This window comes from Prionailurus bengalensis, chromosome B2 (assembly GCF_016509475.1).
Source record: "Prionailurus bengalensis isolate Pbe53 chromosome B2, Fcat_Pben_1.1_paternal_pri, whole genome shotgun sequence".
Taxonomy (NCBI): domain Eukaryota; kingdom Metazoa; phylum Chordata; class Mammalia; order Carnivora; family Felidae; genus Prionailurus; species Prionailurus bengalensis.
The window spans coordinates 80,214,317-80,229,681 of NC_057349.1; the positions used below are offsets into that span (position 1 = coordinate 80,214,317).

The 15,365-nt window shown below is 40.1% G+C and overlaps 1 protein-coding gene across 1 annotated transcript in view; it reads right to left on the bottom strand.

Moving 5' to 3' along the window:
* The window catches only part of MDN1 (midasin AAA ATPase 1), a 173,021-nt gene that overhangs the window by 10,889 nt on the left and 146,767 nt on the right, over positions 1–15,365 (bottom strand). Inside the window, exons 84-93 of the mRNA XM_043591932.1 lie at positions 14,190–14,327; positions 10,310–10,448; positions 8,469–8,644; positions 7,752–7,898; positions 7,111–7,255; positions 4,076–4,398; positions 3,431–3,607; positions 2,244–2,345; positions 1,325–1,526; positions 55–219 (exon numbers count right to left, since the gene is read on the bottom strand). Coding sequence (XP_043447867.1) covers positions 55–219; positions 1,325–1,526; positions 2,244–2,345; positions 3,431–3,607; positions 4,076–4,398; positions 7,111–7,255; positions 7,752–7,898; positions 8,469–8,644; positions 10,310–10,448; positions 14,190–14,327 — 1,714 coding nt within the window. The remainder of the gene's footprint in view (positions 1–54; positions 220–1,324; positions 1,527–2,243; positions 2,346–3,430; positions 3,608–4,075; positions 4,399–7,110; positions 7,256–7,751; positions 7,899–8,468; positions 8,645–10,309; positions 10,449–14,189; positions 14,328–15,365) is intronic.

Sequence of the window (15,365 nt, forward strand, 5' to 3'; positions counted from 1 at the left end):
GAAAGTGACTACTGTCAGTGAACGTAGGAGGGATTTGTTCACCATAGGACCCACCGGGGCTCACTGTGGTCCCTGACTTGATCTCCTCTGGCTTCAGCTGCTCTGCGTCTGCTGCTTGGAGCTCTTCCTCCTCTGTGTCCATGAAAGCGTCCTCCATCTCCTCCTCCTGACCCCTGCTGGAATCTTTTGCAGACTGTTGCTGCTCCTTGCTGGCCACATCTGCCAATAAAGCATACAAACACATAGAACATGTGTGGGTGTGGTTTCTCACTTTTCACTTCTGAGATCTTACTAATGCTGTTCTCCTGCTGACCAACTATATGGCATGAACACACTGCTTGGCTTGTCTGTGATGCCCTACTGACCTACTGATGTAACTGCCTATTCTCTACCACAAAAGTAGGATGCTTAGCTAGGTTTTTATTGCTATTACAAGAGACCGAACCAGAATAAACAGGGAGGACACATGACTCAGAGCAGCTAATGGAATTATCCTCCTGTACCAAGTTATGAGTGGAGATACTGTAATGAGTAAGAGTATAACACAGGACACAGAAAGACCAACGCTGAGGACAAGCACTGTGATCTTGGACAAGTTCTTAAATTTGTCTGGCCTCAGTGTGCTCATCTATAAAATGGAAATATCGTAGATCTTAAGATTATTGTAAAAATTCCATGATCATGCAGCAAAGGCTCAGTACAGTGTTTGGTACAAAGTAAGAGCTCAATTCATGGTAGCAAATTATTATTACTGCTTGATTTTTCTAAAAAGTGAAGACAGAGAAAAAAGGTAATTCATGATAGAGCAATCATTTCTGAAACTGTGCTCAAAGATAAATATTATCTACATGAGTTTATATACTAGGAATGAAATATTAAGAAGTCACCAAGAGAACTAAAAAAGGAGACTGAGTAATGACTGACCACTCCCTTCTTATGTGGAGTTTTTTTTCCTTTTTCACTTATAAGAAAAACACATTTCTAGTTCACAGCTCCTGCCATTGCAGGAAGTGACCTCACTGTGACTATGAAGAAATGTCCATGTCTCAGAAACCCAGAGATAAGCACTAGGTTTGGATGCGGGCAGCTGTTATCAAGGATATATAAAAGACTTACACCAGACCCCGAAACCTGCACTTGTCTACAGATACCTTTATACCAAAAACAAACTGTATTCCCACATAATTCGAACTAGGGAGAAAACATTTTAAAAAGCCGTTTCCCATCCCTAAGATGGATTTGTTCATCTGCTGGGCACACAGTAATACAGCATAAACTCTCAGAGAGCTCAGTGAGCAAAGGAGAAGCCTTCCCTGAACCATACCATACGTCTGTGCATCATAAGGGTCACTGCCTTGTTTAATGTGCTCAAATGCATCTGCGTCCTCCACCTGGGTGTGGGGCTGGGCTGGCCCCTGCTCAGTATGGCTCTCCATATCCACAGTCCTCAGCCGCTTATGCACTCGCTCATTGTGATCACCCATGGAGCGTTCATTGTCAGCCTGTCCAGGTTTCCTCTTGAAACTCTGTGGGAAATATGAGGAAATTCATTAGAGGTTTGTCTGTAATGGCAAAAAAAACTAATGTCTATCCACAGGGGGCCAGTTAACTAAATTACGTACAGCCATACAAAAATGGAATTCAATGAGCCAGTTAAGAAGAATGGTCATGTATCTATACACAAATTCAGGATAATGTCTATGATATACTTTGTATCTGAAATATGTTACATATGCAAAAATATCTTTAAAATAAAACTGGTAGCACCAATTTACTCTTGGGTGACTTGAAAACAGGAATAAGATGGAAGCTTTTTAGGGGACTGTTTTTATATATGAATTTCATAAATCATGTACATGAATTATACCATGTTTTAAAAAACCTAATTTTTAAAACACAGAAGAGTAATGACGGTGGAAAAAAGACTGGCTAGTCCTAGGCAACAGCACCCAACAACTGGCTCTTAGGCTGCATAACAGGAATAAGGAGGAGTGAGTGTGTGTGTGTGTGTGTGTGTGTGTGTGTGTGTGTGTGTGTCTGTGTGTACATGCACCCACATGGGGAAGAAGCCCCAGGTTCCAATGGGAAAGCCCCACGGTCCTGATCTGCTTGCTGAGGCTATCATCAGGTTTGGTGAGACAGCAAAGCCTGGGAACGTGGCTTTTTTTAAAAAAACCACTACACTTAGCGCATCCTTTCCAGATGCAGCCTTCACCTAAGTTTTGCTGAAGAGTGACAGAGACCTGTGTGTCCTTCCTGGTCTGTTTCTGGGAAGCCAATCGAGCAATGAAGTTGGACTGGTGGCCTTCTGCCTGGTTTGCATCTGCAGCTCCATTCCCGTGCTCCTGTGAAATCCAAGCCATGAGAGAGTGAGGGTGGAAGATGCTATACAAACACCTGCTTACTGGGCTGTAGTTCGCATAGCTTCTCTGTTATTCTCCTCTCAGAGTCACATGATATACCTGCCTCCCTGGTCCAGAGCTGAGCCATGACTAAGGCCTGGCCTGTGGGCAAAAACAGGAGCATCTATATCCAGATATGTTACCCTCTTGAGCGACTTCGCTATGTAAGGCTGATTAGTTCCTTGTTTCCAGGATTGTAATGGCTTACTCTGAAGGCAGGACAGACCTCGACTAGAAACCAGACTCTGCCATCAACCAGCTGTATACCCTTGAGATTGTCATTTCACTTTACTGCAGCTTAACTCAAATACAAAATGGAGAACGTTGTAAGAACACTAACCAGCTATCTTACAGGACTACTGTGAGGACCTGAAGTAATGAAAATGCTTAGCATCACCTAATGGGTGCTCAATAAACGTGGTGGAGGGGGGCACAAGAAGTATAAACAGGTGTTATTACTGGTGAGAGAACTGGGCTCAATGAGGCTTAAGGAGCTGTTGAGAATCACCAGAGCAGGTCCTCTGTCAGTGCTCTTTCCACAGCATGCCAGTCACCTGGACTGTGGCCATACACAGCATATCACTCTGGCTCAAGAAATAAAGAAGTGCTTTTGCTTTTTAAGTTACAACTTTTAGAGCCTGGTGAACAGCAAGGAAAAAGGAAACACTATTTGAGGCCTATTACTATATGAAGTCTAAATGCAACCTTTCTTTCCTTGGGAGCTTTCTAAAAATTAACATGAACCTGTTCTCCCACAAAGAACTATGAGTTTAATAGCTTTTTCTCATTAAGCACAATACTTAAATACAGTGTAGCAAATATTCTAGGGTTTGTTCTGAGAGGCATATAAAATCAGGTATCCGATCATTTCCCAAAGAATGAGAAATGATCTTTTAGATGTCAACAACAAAACAAAATCACACATAAACCAACTACAGCTAAATGGGTCGTGATTTCACACAGGGAAAAGAGACCCCCCCCCCCCCCCCCAATAGAGGCAGCTGGCAGAAGCAGTAAGGGCCTATCACCTCCTTTCCCTGCTCCTTTTCGGGCGCGGCCCCAGCCAGCTCCACAGCCTGTGCACTCTGCACACTCTCCATCCCGGTCTGCCCGCAGGAATCGTGTTCTTCCCTTTCCGTGGCCTCTGGCACCTGCTCCTCTGTGTCAGAGTTCTCCCCGCTCCCTTCTTCTTCTTCTTCCTGCTTCTGCAGGGTAAGCAAACACCACATTAAAATGTGCTGGGGGAAGAATATGAGGTAGGGGACCACTACAACTGGCAGGTGCCCCAGTGCTCACCATGGGGAGACTGCAGGGAGGGTAATGGCCAGAAAGGGTCTTAAACAGAAACAAAGCTGCTCAGCAGCGCCACCTGGTGATAGAGAAGTATCCTAAAAGATTCTGATCGGAATAAGGTAAACTCTCCCCCACACTATTTTTTTATTTTAAGTTTATTTATTTATTTTGAGAAAGAGGGCAAGTGGGGAAGGGACAGAGAGACACAGAGAATCCCAAGCAGGCTCTGCACCACCAGCACAGAGCCCAATGTGGGGCTTGAACTCATGAACTGTGAGATCATGACCTGAGCTGAAGTTGGACACTTAACCAACTGAGCCAACCGGGCGCCTTCCTCACTATTACTTTTAACATGAGACAAGCCAAAGACCTTACAATACCTGGGGCTGGAGACCTTGGTCAACAGGAACGTCATTGTTTGCACTTTCCTCATTGGCTTCCTTGTCCTTGTCCTCCAGAGACTGACACTCATCGTCTGAGTTTTCTTCAGGATGTTCAGCAGTGTCTTTATCTTGGTCATCAGCTCCTGTGTCCATCTCTTCTTCTCCCTCACCCTTATCATCTTCACTGGGGCCTTCTTCAGGTTCAGGTTGACCCTGACCTTCACTGTGGTCAGCCTCGGTCTGTTCCTTTATTTCCTCAGCTTCATGACCTGTTTCTTCAGTATCCATTGGCTTTTCTTTAATTTCCAAAGGATTATCTTCTGGATACATAACAACAAAAAGAAAGAACACCAAATTTAACATGATTTAACATGAGATGGAGTTAACACAAGTGTTTATTAGTCTCAAGCCAGGAACTGGCAAACTATGTCCTAAGAGCCAAATCTGGCCAACATATTTCTGTAAATAAAGTTTTACTGGAATACAGCCATATGTATTTCCTTATGTGTTTTCTCCACCCATTCTGTATTGTCTATGGCTGCTTTCACACTACTACAACAGCAGAGTAGAGTTTTTGCAACCCCTGTGTCAGTTTATGGCCTGTAAAATCTGACATATTTATTACCTGACTCTACAGAAAAAGTTTAGTCCACACCTGCTCTAAACCATACTTAATATTTTACATACATACAGTTGTTTGGATGGTGCATTCCATTAACAAACTCTAAGTAATTAATCCACTAAAAAATCCTGAGAGCTGCCACAATAGGGACATTTTAGATCAAAAATAGGAAATGACATTATCCTTGGGAATAACTGGTAGACATCCTTCTTTATCATAAATAGAAAGTACAACATACATTCAATGGAAACAATCTTATTTGGAAAGGTTTTATTTATTAAGAGAACATTCCTATACTTTGGACACTTCAGAATCACAGTCACTTTGTTAGCAAATAATTCTTTAATTTTCTTAATTTCATGCTGGCTTACTTGTTGAATTTAAGGTTGAAGTCAGATTGTAAAATTATATGGTAATGAAATGACCTCTGAAGCAACAACTTACTCAGTGCTTAAAAAGTCAGCTAGAATTTAATGTAAGAAGTTTGGCCTTTATAGATTTTGGGAGATTTTCTTTTCCTTCTATAATAAAGTTATATGAAGATGAAGAAAAAAAAAAGTAAGCTAGAGATTCAAAGAGTGAAGACTTCTTCTTAGCATGAGGAAAGCCTCTATCAAATCTTCAACCAAATGATTCTGGTTAAATAGTTCACTAATTTATTGTTTTTTAATTACTAAATACTTTAAACATGGAAAATGCATTTTAAAATCTTAAGAGCCAGGGCACCTGGGTGGCTCAGTTGGTTGGGTGTCTGACTCCGGCTCAGGTCATAATCTCATGTTTCGTGGGTTTGAGCCCCGCATCAGGTTCTTTGCTGACAGCTCAGAGCCTGGAGCCTGTTTTGGACTCTGTGTCTCACTCTCTCTCTCTCTCTCTGCCGCACCCCCAACTCATGCTGTGTGTCTCTCTCTCAAAAATAAATATTATAAAATAAGCAAAACCAAATAAAATAAAAAGACCCATATACTCACCTACTAGATGTAATAGATGTGAACATTTTGCCATATATGTACCAAACTTCTGTCACTTTAAATTTTTTTTTTTTTTTAATGTTTACTTAGTTTTGAGAGAGAGAGACTGAGAATAAGCAGGGAAGGGGCAGAGAGAGAGAAAGAGACAGAATCTGAAGTGGGCTCCAGGCTCCAAGCTGACAGCACAGAGCCTGATGCGGTGCTCAAACTCACAAACTGAGAGATCATGACCTGAGCCGAAGTCAGACACCCAACCAACCGAGCCACCCATGCGCCCCTTCTGCCACTTGTTTTTAAGAAACAAATGATTCTGGGTACAACTACCTGGATTCTGGAGGTGTTTGCCCTTCCTAACCTGAAGTCACCATAACCTGAAGTTGTGTTTTATTCTGATGTTTTCCTACATTTGATGTACCCATTAATAATATATAGTATTGTATTAACTTTTTACATAAATGATACCTCTTATTCTTTTGTAACTTGCTAATTTGGTTCCAATAAGGTGTGGGGTTTTTTTGTTTTGTTTTGTGTTTTTGTTTTTTTGAGAGAGAGAGCATGGATGAACACGGACAGGGGCAGAGGGAGAGAGAAAATCTTAAGCAGACTCCACACTCAGCATGGAACACAAGCGGGGCTTGATCCCACAACCCTGGGATCATGACCTGAGCTGAAATGAAGTCAGATGCTCAACCAACTGAGCCACCCAGGTGCCCGCCCTGCCCCCCCCCAACAATATGGTGTTTAAAAAAATTTTTAATGGGTTTTCTAAATACGTAACTGATTCATTATGAAGCATACTAAGGCTAGCTCATATTTTTGTCTGGATACCCACCATGATTGGGGACCTTCTGTTACGGGGCACTATATAATGCTTCCAATATGAGACAGCTCTCCCTAGGGAAGTCACTCAAACTGAACAATGGGTGACAGGCAGATTACTGTCAAGTGCCATGTGATTTCTTTTGATTATTCAATTTCATACCCCACTAAAATGACTTCATATTCCAAACTAAACACACAACATAAGCACAGCAATCATTAACTGAAACAATCATTTCCCTAAGAAAGCTGTAACAAGGCTCTGTAAGAGGCCTGGATATACCCAGACTGGAGTGTTCACATCACCCCATAAGGCGGGCCATCAGGAGACAGACAGCTGCGGGGAAATGAAGCACCACCCGGATTCTACAGTACTAGAACACAGGACAGGAGGGTAAATTAATGACAAACACCAGGTAGTTTACTTTAATTCTTCTCAGATTAAGCTTTAAGTCTAGTCAGGTGAGAAAGATTATAGAAAAAAAGCAAATAATTTTCTCAAATTGGAATTGGGCTGACCAGACACGATTTATGACTTGGCCATAATATGGCCTGAAGAAATAGGTTATTGCTCATTTTCAGTGAGTTGAACTGGTCTCTTTAGGTTTTAAAAGACACACCTCCTTCTTCCTGGTCTGTGTCCTCACTACCATTCTTGTCTTCACTATCCAGGTTCAAGTCATCTGGAAGGTCCAAGGCCTCGGGTTCCGGCAGCTCTTCCTGATTGCCATGGTAAGGATCCACCTCATTCTCATCATATTCCCTCTTTGACAATGGCGAGAACAGGAAAAAATTAATTTTTTTTAAAAAGTAGCATTTGCAAATAATTAGCTCTAAGCACTTACGCTAAGAGAATACAAGATCTCTTCCCTAAAATTTCTCCCACATGTTAGAATTTTACTGATGTTTCTAGAATTTTCATGTTGGATTTTCAAACCTCACTTACTGTGCAGGTTCTCCACTGATAAGAGGTACTGCGTTACTTAATTTCAAGAGGAAACGGAAATTTATGAGAAGATATATAGAAAAGAATCACAGAACTTAGCTTCCAAACTCCAGCATGAGCCCAAACAGAATCAAGACAACCTCATTAGTAACCAATAGTTCGATATTTTATGTCCTGTTGAGAGACTTTGTAACATGTTCTTTTATGAGGCAATGGGAAAATGATGAATAGGGAAAAAAAAAATGTCTTGAGACTCCCAGGAGCTGTGAGCCCTGACCTTGAATCAGGAGCAGATTGGTTTCAAATCCTCATTACCTCATCTATTTGTTCATTAATTTTGTCTTGGCCTTGTCTATCATCAGCAACTTCTGCTTCTTCCTTTTCTTCCTTATCTCGGTTTTTATCTCTGTTTGACTTCCCAGCATCCAAGTTGTCGTCTTTGGCAACAAGTCCACAATCTTCCTAAATATCAGAGGCAGAAAAAACAAAATCATTACTCTCAATCTAAGAAACCGCTTTCACGTAAGTTGATTCTACCTAAACTAGCTCTTAGACATGTACAATCTCTGTCTGTTGAGCCTATCCTCTGGAAATATCCAGCTGACAGGGTGGCCTCCATGACCTTGAAAGAACATTCTGGCTTCATCCAGATGGTAGCAGTATTAGCAGGTGTGTGAACAGTGGGGTGGGTCACACTGTGCTGCTGCAGTGTCACACCGAGCCCTGATTTCTCCTAAGCAGAGAGCTGGGGAGGTTCAGTGGCCAACAGCAGAATCAGAGCATTTGCACAGTCTCCTTAATTTTCCTCCTCCATTACACATGGAATGGCCCAGGTCAGACCATTCTTTTAGCTCTGAGTTCAATTAAGTAAGACAGAAAAAAAAAAAAAAAAAAAGAAGAAAAAAAAGAAGGATGGAAGAAAGAAAAAAAGGCAGAAAAGGAAGAGCAGTAAATGACAGGGAGTGGTAGCTGGTTGGAAGAAGGTCTCCTCTCAAGCTGGGGACTACAGGGTGGGGAGAATCTTTTAATTACCTCATCCATTCCTGGTCCTGTTTCTTCAGTTTTACTGTCTTCTTCTTCCTCATCTTCCTCATCATCGTCATCACCCCAAAGCCTTTCATCAAGTTTGTCAGCTTCCTCACCATTCAGATCGCCCATCTGTTTATCCAGGTCTCCGCTCTCACTGTCTGATTTCCCATCATCCTCTTCTGTAAGGGAAGGCACTGAGGTTAGGCAAATCCCCGAACTGACTGGGCCATGTGCAGAAGAGGCATGGACCCACCACCTGGCAAGTGCCTCACCTGAGATTTACTGCTTGCATTTACAGAACACTGTACACACAGATGCCTTTAGATCTCCTGAAGCAGTCCTACTGTGTTTTGCAAACTTTTTGAAGGAAAAAAGAAGTCTGTAATGTGTGATATTAATAAACAGAAGGGTGATGGAACAGCTGTCAGGATGTCTACTTCTGGTGCTTGGGGGTGGGGAGGAGAGTCATCATTATGAGACTCAGCAACTTTACTGGGCTTTGGTTTCTTGTCTGTGAAATGATGTCCAAGGTTCCTCCCCATCTCCAACATACTCTACACTTCTATTTTGACCATCTTTTAAAATCACACATCTAATTCAATCATAATTTTTCGCAATTGTTTTTGCTCAGTCTACTGTGACAAAGGTTATATTCTTATGCTGCTTAGGCAAGCATATGCTTTTCTACTCTAAGGTCAATTTTCATTTCTGCAAGATCTTCACTTAGAAGAAGACACAATTATCTCAAATTAAGCTTTGGAGAGAAATTTAGGGGTAAGAACTGAATTATGGTATAAACACAACAGATGACAATGTGCTATAAGAAATCATATTCTCAAGCAAATTGTAATGACAGGGGAATGTTTATGTTAAATGAAAAAAGCTGACTATAGAACTATTTATGGTGTGTGTATAGATATCTATTTTACAAATGTAGATATAGATATTTTACTCCTGAACTTTTGTTCCAAATCATCTGTCACAAATGTCTACTATTTTTATAATTTTTAAATTTTTTTTTTCAACGTTTTTTTATTTATTTTTGGGACAGAGAGAAACAGAGCATGAACGGGGGAGGGGCAGAGAGAGAGGGAGACACAGCATCGGAAACAGGCTCCAGGCTCCGAGCCATCAGCCCAGAGCCCGACGCGGGGCTCGAACTCACGGACCGCGAGATCGTGACCTGGCTGAAGTCGGACGCTTAACCGACTGCGCCACCCAGGCGCCCCATATAATTTTTAAAAAGATTTTTTAAGAAACTACCCTGAACAATTTACTTTTTTTTAATATAAGTTTTTTTTTAAGGAGGCATTTTTTAAATTTTTTAATGTTTATTTATTTTTGAGAGACAGAGCGTGAGCATCGGAGGGGCAGAGAGAAGGAGACACAGAGTCTGAAGCAGGCTCCAGGCTCTGAGCTGTCAGCACAGAGCCTGATGTGGGGCTCGAACTCACAAACTGCGAGATCATGACCTGAGACGAAGTTGGCTCAACCAACTGAGCCACCCAGGCTCCCCTGAACAATTTACTTTTAAGTCAAGCTCTGTTAGGGACATCTCTCCTTGTTCCTTCAAGGTTCCCTGAAGGGGAAGTCACTGCACATAGTGCATGAGGCAGCCAAAATACCAGTCAATGTCTCAGTTTGCTCAGAAGAATCTCCAGAATGGACTATAGACTTCTGCCTCCATGGAGACAGTGATGAAACATGCATATAGCTGATGTTTTCATCTGCAGTTATGCAGAGTAATAAACTTGCTAAAAAAGATAATAGGCTCCTTATTGGGAAAATGTAATTTCCTAGATAAAGTATTTTTTAAAAACAAGAATGAAGTGACAATCTCAAACCTTTTTCAAGTTCCCCATCATGCATTTTCCCATCAAAGTCTTCTGACATCTCAATGGCATTATCCTCGCCCTTAATGTCTGGTTTTGAGTCGGGATCCTCTTTATCTTTTTCTTGGCCTTTCTGAAGTGTATCTTCTGCCTATATCAAAAAGTATTATAGAAAACATAAACATTATAACTTTGCTAATGTTTATTTAGCTCTAAATAAAACAGAAATACCTAAATGCCAACATTGATGGCATAAAGTTATCTCTGGGGAGAGAAAAAAAGAGAACCAACAGAGACAACCACAAACAATTTCTAGTTTGCTTTAATATGTCTATAATTTCCAGTTTTACTGCGCTGTGATTAGAGAATATAGAATTTTGTCCTTTTTCATGTGAATTGTTAAAAAAATCCAGATTTAACAAGAATATGCAGTCTCAAAAAATATGAATTCTTAAGGATAAAAATTCATTCTTATTGTATTCCCCATATCTCTAATATTTTTATCACTTTAGTCTCTCATAGACAGTAACTCAATGTAATTTTGTCCACTTTCCCTTAAACTATATATTTCTATATACTCTAGGTGATATTTGGGCCAAAGATTCATGACTGTTCTTTCATTATGGTTGGATTTTTAAAAATGCTTTTTTAAAATACAAAAATAATAAAATCCCATTAAAAGAATTTTAAGCAAAACAGAAAGAGTTACTTTCCCATGGCACCACCATCCTCCTCCCAAAGAAATCAGCATCAGTGACATTCTGGTGCATCTTTTTAACCATGAATACACCAATAAGCATTTAGTAATAAAGGCAATCTGTAGCAATATCTGCCTCCCAATATCTTTTTAAACAAAAATGGATCATTGCTTCACAAGCTGGCATTCTACTTTTCTTTTTTAACTCAAAAAATGTCTCTTAGATATATTTCTATGCTGATACATATAAATCTACCTCATTCTAATTTATAATGCTATTCTGCATGGATGGTAATATAATTTAAATAATTCCCTCTGATAAATATAATTTTCACCATTATAAATGAAATTTATAATTTTCACCATTATAAATAATTGTATAGTGAACATACTTGAGTAAAAAACATTAACATTTCTATCAGGAAACATGGAATTCCTAGGTCAAAGAATACACACAATTCAAAATCTATGAGATACTACCAAATTGTTCTGATAGCTTTTATCTCAATATTTTTCACATTGGATTGCACTTTTCTATTTTTTTTTTTTTTTGGCTTTAATATTTTCCTATGAGAAAAGTACTTTTGACAAAGTTAAATTTGAGAAATAGATAAAAGGCAAATAAAAAAGAAATATATTATGCATTAAAAGAGGTTGGGGCGCCTGGGTGGCTCAGTTGGTTAAGTGTCCGACTTCAGCTCGGGTCACGATCTCGCGGTCCGTGAGTTCGAGCCCTGCGTCGGGCTCTGGGCTGATGGCTCAGGGCCTGGAGCCTGCTTCCGATTCTGTGTCTCCCTCTCTCTCTGCCCCTCCCCTGTTCATGCTCTGTCTCTCTGTCTCGAAAATAAATAAAACGTTAAAAAAAATAAAAAAATTTAAAAAAGAGCTCTACCACACTTTTGGCTTTTTTTTCCACTTTTCCCTTCTAAGGATGAGAGTAAGTTTGAATTGGTTTGGTCCTTTATTTCTAATAGTTATAACCACACCTTAAATAAAAATTTATGGTCTGCTTTAGACTTAGAATATAGGCGCTAAAAAGAAATTCCATTATCTCTTATTCTTCAAGTCACAGTTGATAAATCTAAATGACTAATAATAATAATACGTAAAAAAAAAAAAAAATCACTCCCAAATGAGACACGCATTTAAAAAAGCCAACAGGGGTGTCTGGGTGGCTCAGGCCATTGGGCATCTGACTCTTGATTTCAGATCTCACAGTTCATGGGATCGAGCTCCACATCAGGCTTTGCACTGAAAATGCAGAGCCTGCTTGGAGTTCTCTCCCTCTCTCTGTCCTTCCCCTGCTCACACTCTCTCAACACACACACACACACACACACACACACACACACCGTTTTTTTGTTACCCAAGTGCCCCTTGGCTTTATTTTTAATTTTTTTTCTAGTAAAACATTTTTATTTTTTAATTTTTAATTTTTTAATATAATTTATTGTCAAGTTAACTAACATACAGCATATACAGTGTGCTCTTGGTTTTGGGGATAGATTCTCATGATGCATTGCTTACATACAACACCCAGTGCTCATCCCCACAAGTGCCCTTCTCAATGTCCATCACCCATTTTTCCCTCTTCTCTGCACCACTCCCTCTTCCACCCTCAGTTTGTTCTCTGTATTTAAGAGTCTCTTACAGTTTACCTCACTCTCTGTTTGAAATTATTCTCCCCCTTCTGTTCCCCCATGGTCTTCTGTTAAGTTTCTTGAGTTCCACATATGAGTGAAAACATATGGTATCTGTCTTTCTCTGACTTATTTCACTTAGCATAATACCCTCCATTCCCATCCATGCTGTTGCAAATGGCAGGATTTCATTCTTTCTCATTGCCAAGTAGTATTCCATTGTATATATAAACCTCATCTTCTTTTTTTTTTTTTTTTAATTTTTTTTTTTTCAACGTTTATTTATTTTTGGGACAGAGAGAGACAGAGCATGAACGGGGGAGGGGCAGAGAGAGGGAGACACAGAATCGGAAACAGGCTCCAGGCTCTGAGCCATCAGCCTAGAGCCCGATGCGGGGCTCAAACTCCCGGACCGCGAGATCTTGACCTGGCTGAAGTCGGACGCTTAACCGACTGCGCCACCCAGGCGCCCCAAACCTCATCTTCTTTATCCATTCATCAGTTGATGGACATTTAGGCTCTTTCCATAATTCGGCTATTGTTGAAAATGCTGCTATAAACATTGGGATACAAGTGCCCCTATGAATCGGCACTCGTTTGTCCTTTGGATAAATCTTAGCCCAAGCCATCTATTTCAAAAACATTCTTCATTCCAACCAAAAGAGGATATAGATTAAAATTTCAATGGGTCTTAAAGACATACAATAAAACCTATTAAGAGTAAACAATGGCATTATTACTTAATGCAGTGGTCACTTAAAATAGCCACGGTTTTTATCTTTAAATGAACCACTACCAAAAACACTTCAGAAAATCATCAACAAAGACCTCCCCATTTAAAATAAGAGAATTTAATGGGGTGCCTGAGTAACTCAGTTGGTTAAGCATCCGACTTTGGCTCAGGTCATGATCTCGCAGTTCATGGGTTCAAGCCCTGCATTGGGCTCTATGCTAACAGCTCAGAGCCTGCTTCAGATTCTGTGTCTCCCTCTCTCTCTCTGCCCCCCATTCATGCTCTTTTGTCTCTCAAAAATGAATAAACATTAAAAAAATTAAATAAACACCAAAAGTTCAAATCATTTCCCTTTCTTTAAAAAAAAAAAATTTTTTTTTAACGTTTATTTATTTTTGAGACAGAGAGAGACAGAGCATGAATGGGGGAGGGACAGGGAGAGAGGGAGACACAGAATCGGAAGCAGGCTCCAGGCTCTGAGCCATCAGCCCAGAGCCCGACACGGGGCTCAAACTCACAGACCGCGAGATCGTGACCTGAGCTGAAGTCGGACGCTTAACCAACTGAGCCACCCAGGCGCCTCAATCATTTCCCTTTCAAATTATAGCCATAACTAATGACTGAGCTGCAAAGTTCCTTGTTCTCTAGGCTTATTTATACCTGACTCCCTAAAGCTTTAGTATTCTTAGGGTTCCATGGATCACAGATTGAAACCATTACTTAGTAAAAACATTGATGTGTAAAATTTAATATTGGAAACAAAGGGAAATGGGGGTGAGCTTCTGTAAACTGTATGTGTATTTCACACATATGAAAACATACCTGTTCTTCATTTTCAATCTGGTCACTCACATCCTTCATGCCCTCGCCTTCCCCAACTCCACCTCCCTCATAGTCATGGAACTCAGTTGCTCCCTCTCCTGCTGAATCTTCCATTAATTCTTTGGGTAGGCAAAATCCCTTTAAAATAAAAGAGTTAACAGTTAAGTACAAAAGCAATTAAAACAACAAAACAAAAACAAAAACAAAAAAAAAAGGATTTCTAGTCCTGATACAAAAAAAAAAAAAATTGTTAGCTTTTTTTAGCTCAATATTTTAAATCTGATGGGAATATATACAGTAAACTTTTGACATTGTTTTCCTCCTTGATAACAGTTATTATGCAGTTTCAAAGCTTGACATCAGATTTAACATATCAGGTTTTGACTCTGTAGAGGCCTTTTAGTGTGTGGTAATTTTTCATTTGGCAAGACAAAACTCTTAATGAATTATACTTGGACAGCACCTAGGAGTAAGTCATTGAGCAAGGGTAGAGCCTCTCAGTGTCTAAATCCCAAAGGGATTTTGTCATTATTTGCTTCTCAAATTAGTAAGACTAAGAGGAGAAAGAGGAGGGAGACAAGACATGTAACCCTGGAGGTTCAGCAACTTGAAACAGATGCCACAAAAGGTTTCATTTTTACTTCAAAAATTGAAGAAAATTTGGTATGGTGCTTCTCAAGTAAAATGTTAGTTTTAATATAAAAAGAATATGCCCCTCCTTCAACTCTTGAGCTAAATCTATCATTCCTGGGGTAGGTGCTACATCTAGCCTCAGCTGTTTTCTGCCAAGGCACCTGGCTGGCACAGTATAGGGGCTAGAGTCAAGAACAGGTCAGACACAGAAACACTCAAGTGTTAACAAAACTGTTTCGTGTTGGAAAATAGTTTGGAAAGAAAAATCAACTGCTAGCATGTGGGACAAAAATAAATAGAAAAACAAGTAGAAGAAAATAGTGGCTCTCTCCCATCCAAGTACTAACCAGGCCCGACCCTGTTTAGCTTCCGAGATCAGATGAGATCGGGAGAGTTCAGGGTGGTATGGCCGTAGACAAAAAATAGTGGCTCTCAATCAGGAATTTTATCAACAAGCTCTCAAGCTGTCAATCTGAGGATGGAAATGTATTAAAAAATAAGCTGCCAACTAACAAGGAATTAAGATCTCAAACCTGCAAATAC